Source organism: Macadamia integrifolia, chromosome 3 (assembly GCF_013358625.1).
Source record: "Macadamia integrifolia cultivar HAES 741 chromosome 3, SCU_Mint_v3, whole genome shotgun sequence".
NCBI classification, from domain to species: domain Eukaryota; kingdom Viridiplantae; phylum Streptophyta; class Magnoliopsida; order Proteales; family Proteaceae; genus Macadamia; species Macadamia integrifolia.
Genome location: NC_056559.1, coordinates 33777496 through 33787135, shown reverse-complemented (window position 1 = coordinate 33787135; position 9640 = coordinate 33777496). Strand labels below are relative to the sequence as shown.

The 9640-nt window shown below is 37.8% G+C and overlaps 1 protein-coding gene and 1 long non-coding RNA gene across 2 annotated transcripts; both read right to left on the bottom strand.

The window, feature by feature from the left end:
- Nucleotides 1-763: 763 nt before the first annotated feature.
- On the bottom strand, nt 764-1392 carry LOC122072679. Its single transcript, XR_006138567.1, has 3 exons — nt 1277-1392; nt 1038-1181; nt 764-830 (listed from the first exon to the last, which is right to left on the bottom strand). It is a non-coding gene; the product is annotated as an uncharacterized LOC122072679 (long non-coding RNA).
- A 5596-nt stretch (nt 1393-6988) lies between these two features.
- Nucleotides 6989-9622, bottom strand: LOC122074388. The gene is made up of 2 exons (XM_042639211.1): nt 8414-9622; nt 6989-7135 (listed from the first exon to the last, which is right to left on the bottom strand). Exons 1-2 carry the CDS (start codon nt 9143-9145, stop codon nt 6989-6991), a joined length of 879 nt encoding a protein of 292 aa, XP_042495145.1. The 5' UTR covers nt 9146-9622.
- Between the last annotated feature and the right edge of the window lie 18 nt (nt 9623-9640).

The window sequence follows — 9640 nt, the reverse complement described above, 5'->3', positions numbered from 1 at the left end:
TTGCTTTTTAGTGTATATGGGATCCACTTAATTTTGGCCAAAAAAACAAAATAGGAAGAGGTCTTCTTTCACAAACTAGGATTTTTTATCTTGGCAGCCTGTGTTCAAGTGTGTAGGTCAAAGTTTGGAATGTTCAGATTTACGAACATGAACATAACATATGCATCCAAAAACTTAAGAGAGAGGGAAAATTAGGTTGTTGCGAGACAAGACTTTCGAAAGGGATTTGGACCCAAGGATACTATAGATGAAATGTCATTCATCGGAAAAATGGCCACTGAAGCTTGTGGGCTTTCTTTTATTTAGGAATGGCAATAGCCGGTACCTAACAGGCTCATCCAACTAGCAAAACCAATTTCAACCCCACACATTTTTAACTCCAACCAGATAAAGGAGGGATGGACCGGATGGTGAATATGTTAGACTGGCAGCTTGTATTAAAAACACATTTTCACATCAGGATGATTATTATCGTCATTATTGTAGAAACATTGCACTTCCTGTCTCAGATATTTTTTCCTGCCTGTTCTGGCAATGCATGCTACAAATAGCTAAACTTACAACGAAGTAAAATAAATGGTTAATAATGGAATTCACATAATAAGCATTCCATGCAAGGTGCAAAAAAGGAGATTTCAAGGAAAAACTTAACCTTCTTTACACATGAAAGATAACTCTCCCCCCAACCACCCGATGGAAGCTGTTTGGACAACAGGAAATCACAAGCCTTCCGAATGCTAGAGCAATTCTCAAAGGTTTTTCCAGCAGCTATCAACCCCTTTATCCCGAACCATGTCCCATAGGTGAAGCAAACAGCCCAAGAGCCATACCTATTCAAAGATTCTCCAATTAAACCGTGTACTCCAAACATGAAAAGAAAATTGTCAAGGACTGCTAAAGAATAGTGTAGGATTCATCCACTTGAACTTATACACAATCAAATGACCAAAGCCCTAAATATACAAGTAGCTAGCTAATTACAAGAGAGAAATGATATAATTTTAATGACTGCAAAAGTATCAGAAGAAATTACAGACCATGAACCATCTGGTCTTTGTATTTTTTCAATGAACCCCACAGCTTTTGCAATACAAGTTTCAATGTCTTCTCTCCGATATCCTGGATATAAGTTCTTAAATGATGCCAGTGCTTGAATTGCTGCTGAGGTACATTCCACATAACTGCAGCAACATTCTACTAATCAGTAAATTAAAAAAAAAAATTTACCCAGACATATTTAATAAAAGAAATTAGAAACTAAGGTATGGATCCTTACGGATAATCTATAACAATGTCCCCGAAAGTTTCAGCAGGGTTGATTAGCTGAAAATAGAGAAGGAACAATAGACAAAAGTAAGATGACAGTAACTATAACGACAAGCTGCAGCAGACTTGCAACAAGAAATATTATTGGCAAAAAATTTTAAACAGATCAAAATCAGAGCCTTGATGTTACATGCCACGTCAGCATGGGAGGTTATGCATGAGTTGTGGGTTACCTACTGAGTCATAGGTTACCTACATGGTCTCTTGGGTGAAAGCCAGATATTAGTTTTAGTAGTGGTCATTTTATGTGGTGTACCAGATCATGACCATGGATCATGGGAGGTTATTTGTAATGGGTTGGAAGGGTTATGGTAGGAGATGTTATAGGGTGAGGTAGTGGGGTGTAACCTTGCTTTTTTTGCTGTTAAATACCTGAATAGAAGATGGAGAACGCAGCTTGGAAAATTAACTCTAATCTGCTCTCAAGAGTAGGGAGGTATTGGCTTCCTCAGAGCCAACTCTTCAGTTTTTATTTCTTCCAACCTTGTCTAGATCTTTCCTTCCCTACACTACGATCCTAACAACATAGGGAAGAACATGGTTTTAAGTATCGCCGATACCGATACGATACCATCCGATACGTATCTTAAATTTAGCCGACCGATACAATACACATCGATACGATACATGAAATTTTTAAAATCCTTTCATATCGATATATATCCTACAATACATACCGATATGCATCAATACACCACCAATACACATTGATACGATACAATATGCCTCGATACGACTATGAAAATTATAAAATTGAGGTAAAATGTACGTTTCGGTATGTATTGGTATGTATCGTTGAGTATCAGTACGTATCGGTATATATTGGCAGGTATCGGTGAGTATCGATATATATCGGTACGTATCGGTGAGTATCAATACGTATCGGTAAGTATCGGTATGTACCGATACAGTACACTATAGTCATATAATGGCCAAGATGGGTAATTTTTCAGAAAAACACGATTTTTTGAAGGGTTTTTGTTCCAAAGTTGCTGTCAACCATATTTCTCTCTAACTAAAGTGGAAATCAAGGTTGGGAACAAGGATTTTACATTTATGGGACAACAACAAACCTTGAATTCTTAGTACGATACCCTCAATTTAGTGTTTATGCATAATACATGTTATCAATAGCTTTTTTTAACAAACTCTTTATGCAAAAGTGTTTAAAAAAATGTTTCCTATCCATTTATGTGTGTATCTTTAACGTATCTTAATGTATCTCCGATACGATACGATACTCTCCGATACGTATCTTAATTTTGACCGACCGATACAGCGACCGATACCGATACTTTAATCCTTGGGGAAGAAGGGGTGTTCCACGTATATACCACTTGACCCAACAAGAAAGTATAAGTGATGCAGATTCTTTACCAAACTAGGCTTGTTCCATTGGGAATAAGCCTAGAGTTGGGTTCCATACATGTTGGGCCCTTGATCCCATGTGTTTTGAGTGTCATAGGCCACTTTTATGGGCCTAAAAGAGGGGCTTTAAGATTGCATACCGGATTACTAGTTTGTTTCTTTTTTCATTAATTTCCTTTTTAAGTTGGGTTTAATTTAAGTTATTTTTGTTTTCTTAGGAATCAAGTTATTAGTTGAGTCAAGTCATTAGTTGTTACTTTCTTTTCTGAAAATTTCCCTTTTTAGTTTTTAGAAATTATTTTATTTAGGGAATATTCAGTTTCCTTTTTAAGAAACCTTCTATTTTGTAATTCCCTCTCCCATCATTATAAATAAAGAGGAGGCTCCTAAAGCTAGAATGATTTTGATTAACAAATTAATGGTTGCTGCTATTGTCTTCTCCATGGAGATTTGTCTTGTGTTTAATCAAGGCTGATGAAATTGGTGTCTTATCCAGTTGACTCTCTACGGTGTGAAGCCTGAGAGGTCCTCTTCCTTAGCTTATCTTCTTCTTCCTCCCTCAAGTATCCAAGGTACTACAGATCTGTCCAGGCTCTACAGGTATTAGAATCAATCACTCTCAATTCTGTCGAGAATTCCTGTTAGTTTCCTAATCGATTCCCTTACACCTGAGACACTTCCAGCCATCACCTTGGACTGAAACTTTGGTCAAACCATCCCCTTCACTAGGCTGAAACCCAATCCTAGTTTGGGCCAATTCTGACCATCAAATCTGGAGATATTCGAGATCTCCTGAATTTTGTCCTGTAGTGAAATCAACCTAGATTTCAGATCTGATTCTGAAATTGATAGAGAGGTCTGTTGTGCCCCTGATTTCTCTGACCTTAATCAAGCTTAGATAGTTGGTTCAAGTCCTATTTCAGTTATTATTAGCCTCTTTCTTTACCTGCCCATAATCTGGTTCCAGAACCCTATTTATTGGAATCGACAGCTTGTTTAGTTTCTTACGTGATCTCTATCCTATTCTGATTTACTGTGCTATTATTGGGCTGGTTTATGGTTGTTCTTTGAGAAGTATCCTGCAGCTTTGGGACTAGGTTGATTTGTCAATCCTAGTTCTACATTAATAAGCTCCAATGATGAAGTTGATGATGATGGTTCGTAACCTGATTACACATAGTAGAACTCAAGGCACACACTAAAATATTTTCATGGGCTTGGGTGGGAGTGAAAATGGGTAAGTATATATCATCATATCAATAACAAAATTAAGGATATATCAAAGAGATTCAACCTCATGTTGAGGCCTCTCAACTAGAATTCCCTATATAGTCATGAAAGAGGGAAATCAGAAATTGCGGCAGACTAATCATCACAAGGTAAAAAAACTTGTCAAACACATTAAAGTGCCAACAAATTATACTGGTGTGGGAAATGAAGTCAGCTACACTGGGGTACAATGTCTTGTATTCCATTGCAAATTAATCCAGGAAGTACTGGTGAAGCCCCCCAAATAACGGCAGTCCCACTTGCCGGTAAGCAAGCATGGGGGTTGCAAGGGGGAAGGAGGCCCCCTACATTAGGGTGTATTGGGGTGAAGCCTCCAGCACAATTTTTTTTTTATTTGGGACTCGTTTTAAGGGAAATGCAAGGATTAAAGTATCGGTATCAGTCGGCCAAAATTAAGATACGTATCGGAGGGTATCGTATCGTATCGGAGATACGCTAAGATATGTTAAAGATACGCACATAAATGGATAGGAAACACTTTTTTATACACTTTTGCATAAAAATTTGTTAAAAAAAGCTATTGATAACGTGTATTATGCATAAACACTAAATTGATGGTATCGCACTAAGAATTCAAGGTTTGTAGTTGTCCCATTAATGTAAAATCCTTGTTCCCAACCTTGATTTCCACTTTAGTTAAAGAGAAATATGGCTAGCAGCAACTTTGGAAAGAAAACCCCTAAAAAAATCATGTTTTTCTGAAAAATGACTCAACCTGGCTATTATATGACTGTAGCGCACCGTATCGGTATGTATCGCCTGATACATACCGATACGTACCGATACACACCAATACGTACCAATACATATCGAAACGTACATTTCACTCAATTTTATTTTTTCCATATAGTATCGGTACGTATCGGTGCGTATCAGTGAGTATCGGCAAGTATCAGTGGTGTATCGGTGCATATCATAGGATACGTATCGATACGAAAGGGTTTTAAAATTTTATGTGTCGTATCGGTGTGTATCGTGTCGGTAAGGGCCAATATGAATACATATCGGCCGATACGGTACGATATATACCGATATTTAAAACCCTGGGGAAATGTTGTACTTTCATATATTAGGGTTTCTCTATATATTTGTAGCGAGGATTCTTTCTCTATAAACAACCTGATAGAGGTGTGAGGACGAGCACTGTAACTCTATTCTCTATTGGTAGTGAAGCAGCATCTCATCTCAACGTGGAAATTCGCACATCTGGCCGAATCACATAAATCGGTGTGAACTGTGTGATTGTTTGTTCTTGTTTTCCCATTCCTTTCTGCATTGTTTTAGGGTTGCATTTCTACAAGCTATATTGGTATGCAAGGTTACAATTACAAGGACTGATGTATGTAAGACCCTTTTGATACCCTCTTTATTTCTGAAAAAAATCATATTATATAACAGAAATCTGGACAAGGAGCTAAGCTAAACATAGAAATAATTCCTTAGTCATAAGCTAGCAAGTGTCTAGTTTGGATGAAGATATAGGTAGTGACTTATATCCTATGTGATGCAGGCGAACATGAGGATTTAGTACAAAAATAGAATTTTAGTAGTTCTTTCGTTCTTTTATTTTCTTTTCTTTCTTTTTTTTTTTTTTTTTTTTTTTTTTTTTTTCTTTTTTTTTAGGGGGGGGGAGTGGTTGGGGAGGAATAATTGCTAGGGTACCTAAGTACCTAACATTTAAAGAAAATAAGTCTCAGATAACTCATGTTTGATATATTAGGTTTGGTGTACCTTACTTTTCATAAATATTCTGTTTGGGTATTTATTTTTCTTAAATGTTATAATTAGGGTACCTTTTCTTTTCATTCGATTTTATCCATTAATATTGTTAAGAGATATTATTGTGGCAGGGTATTTTTTACTATTAAGTTTGTAATTCTGTCCTAATGTGTAAATTTCACAAATGTATTTTTTACTATTAAGTTTGTAATTCTGTCCTAATGTGTAAATTTCACAAATCTGTCTCACTTGTAATTCTGAATTTTATTATTAATGTAACGTCTCCACTCTTTCTTCTCTTTCTCCTCTTCAATATTCTACTTCTCTTCTTAATTTCTTCATGTGCAGGTATTGATCTCAAGTTCCAATACTATATTACATAGTGTCAGAGCTTTGATCTCAGTACCTGAGTAACTCCATTACCCTTCATCTTTGTTTTGAGTGTGATGTAATACTGAAATTGAGGAAGCTCAAAACAGTACCAGGGTAGGATCTTTTCTCAGAGAATAGGGAATTCTAGATATGGAGAATAGGATATTGCTAAAACTTGTTGAAAGATGAAAAAGATGGAACAATAAGCAATAATATAACACCCGGGCTTCACACCGCAAGGTGGATCGACTGGATCAAACACCAACCTACCTTGATCAAACACAAGGGATTTCTTGATCAAACACAAGAGATTCTTGATCAAACACAAGAAGAGAGTTGCATAAGCAAACTTTGATTTCAAATTCTGAGTTGTCCTTGAATGCTTACAATTGATCCCTATTTATAGGACCAACTCAACAAAACATTACATACCCAACTTCCAACTAACAATAGTAGAAAGTCTTCACTTATTAAAGTTGGGGTAGGAAAGTCTTCACCTTCCAACTACTAAAGTTGGAAAAGTCTTCACCTACCAACTACCAAAAGTAGAAAAATCCTCACCTCTTAAAGTTACAATGGAAAAGTCATCCCCCAACTACCAAAGGTGGAAAAGTCTTCATCCCCCACCTACCAAAGGTGGAAAAATCTTCATCCCCCACCTACCAAAGGTGGAAAAGTCTTCATCCCCCAACTACCAAAGGTGGAAAAATCTTCATCCCCCACCTACCAAAGGTGGAAAAGTCTTCACCTCTTAAAGTTGGTATGGGAAAGTCTTCACCCCACCATTACTTACAAAAGTGAGTTGATTCCCCTCCCCTTTTCTAGAAAAGTAAAAAGGTAAAAGTAAAAGTAAAAGTACATTCTAAACACTTATTGACCCCATGACTGGTTCAACTAATGAACCAAACCACTACTAGACCAAAACATGTAAACCATAGTAACTAATTAAACTATTAAAGTGGCCTATTACATTAAAAAACCCTTGGACCAAAGGCCCAACATGCATACAACCCAACCATAGACTTATTCCTAAGAAAACAAGCCCAATTTGGTGATAAATCTGCATCAACAAGCCTACAATACACAGTCAATATTGATAACCAGCAGCCAAGAACATCAAACCAGAACCAAGGAAGGCCAAAAGAACAGTCAAAATCACCGGAAACGGCAAGCCACAGGGTATAGAACTCAAAAAATCAGAGAATAGAAACCCTAAAATTGCATAGTATTTGGGGTTGTCGATTGGGGTTGAAATTTTGACAACAGACAGTTCAATATCGAGAGAATTCTCGAAAATTTCACAATGATCAACTCATGATAGATAGGGTTCAGAGGAGGATAAATCAGCAGCACCAAAAATATATCCCATATAAATGCGAATTCTCATGCGCAAGGAAGAAAGCAGCAAACCCTAGTGCAGGAGAAAGGCATTCCAATTTCCAAGTGGACTTTTTCCTTCATAAAATGCAGACCAACACTCCTCCAGTAATCATAGCAGTAGAAAAGATGACACCCTAGTTTTGCATGTTCAAAAACTAGGGTTCTACCAAACAAAAAACAGCATAGGTGGTTGCATACCATAAGATAGGGAAAATACTCAATAAGCACTCTGATGCAGATTTATCACCAAATTGGGCTTGTTTTCTTAGGAATAAGTCTATGGTTGGGTTGTATGCATGTTGGGCCTTTGGTCCAAGGGTTTTTTAATGTAATAGGCCACTTTAATAGTTTAATGAGCCTAAACCATGGTAATAGGTATGCATACGGGATTAGTTACTATGGTTTACATGTTTTGGTCTAGTAGTGGTTTGGTTCATTAGTTGAACCAGTCATGGGGTCAATAAGTGTTTAGAATGTACTTTTACTTTTACTTTTACCTTTTTACTTTTCTAGAAAAGGGGAGGGGAATCAACTCACTTTTGTAAGTAATGGTGGGGTGAAGACTTTCCCATACCAACTTTAAGAGGTGATGACTTTTCCACCTTTGGTAGGTGGGGGATGAAGATTTTTCCACCTTTGGTAGTTGGGGGATGAAGACTTTTCCACCTTTGGTAGGTGGGGGATGAAGATTTTTCCACCTTTGGTAGGTGGGGGATGAAGATTTTTCCACCTTGGCCTTTGGTCCAAGGGTTTTTTAATGTAATAGGCCACTTTAATAGTTTAATGAGCCTAAACCATGGTAATAGGTATGCATACGGGATTAGTTACTATGGTTTAGGCTCATTAAACTATTAAAGTGGCCTATTACATTAAAAAACCCTTGGACCAAAGGCCCAACATGCATACAACCCAACCATAGACTTATTCCTAAGAAAACAAGCCCAATTTGGTGATAAATCTGCATCAACTCTCCCCAGCTTGAAAAAATTCGCCCTCGAATTTTGTAGTGATGAGGGGGAAACCACATGTGAGTAGCAGCTTTAACCATTCCCAAACAAAACTCGAGTGATGTAGGAACGTTGGGGATAAAGTCTTTAATGTGTGGAGTTTTCTCTTCAAAGAACCATGGTGGCATAATGAACTCTACATGATCATCCTCTGAATCAATATAGGTAGTGAATGTTGAATCCATAGAGTCCTCAACATTGGTAATCTCCTTGGCAAAGACTTGAGGGATAAGCTCCAACTTTTCAAGAACAATGTCTTCAATGTCGATTTCTTCCACATAAGTCTCAATGATGGGATCATCATTGTCTAACCCCTCTTTGACAGTAGAAATTGTTGGAATTTCTTCCACACTAACCTCAACTTCTGACTTTGGTTCGGTGATGGGAGGTGTCTTCTCATGTTGCTCCTTTGCATATTGTACAAGAATGGCCATGTGGTCTGTTAATTCTTTCATGCTCTTGTCACCAGTGGGTGGTTTTTGGAAATCTAAAGAAGACTTTAAAGGGGACTCGGGTGGAGGGAAGTACATTCTTCGTTCATGTTTAGATAGGCACATGCCCGCCAACTCGTACTTCATTTCTTCCCAAGTAATGGGAGATCTACCATGATCTTTTAGATCCTTTTCTTTGGTTCTCCACCACTCGCGGGCTGACCCAACTAGCTTAGTATGCGCTAGGTTCATCTTGTGCGACTCAGATAATTCAAACCGGTCAAAGTAGTTATCTAAAGTAACCAACCAATCAAAAAATACCTGGGAATCATGCTTGTCGCTGAACTCCTTTAATTCAAGCTTGACCTTCTGTGATTCATCAGCACGTCGACGGGGTGCTTCAAGATCACCATTGAAATAAGATCTTACATGCTCCTCAAAGGTAGGTGGTGCTGTAGGGGTTCTTTGTTGTGCCCTTTCAGCACTTCTCCTATGTTGACGATGCACAGCAGATTGTAGTTGATACCTGTCCTCCCTTTCGAATGGTACATTGCTACCTCATATTGGAGTAGTACTTTGATTCTCAAGTGATTGCAACCTCGCACTTATGATCTTCTGTCCAGTAGAGAGCTGTTGAAGCATCTCAATGACTTTTGCCATTGGATCAGGTGGAGGTGGCGGCCACTGTGACTCATTCTCTGCCATGCTCTGATACCAATTGATGTAATACTGAAATTGAGGAAGCTC

Coding starts and splice junctions, on each gene's coding strand:
- LOC122074388 (XM_042639211.1), bottom strand. CDS start 9,145: ATGAACCTAGCGCATACTAAGCTAGTTGGGTCAGCCCGCGAGTGGTGG. Junction 7,136..8,413: donor GCTGGGGAGAGTTGATGCAG/ATTTATCACCAA, acceptor TTGTTGATGCAG/ATTTATCACCAAATTGGGCT.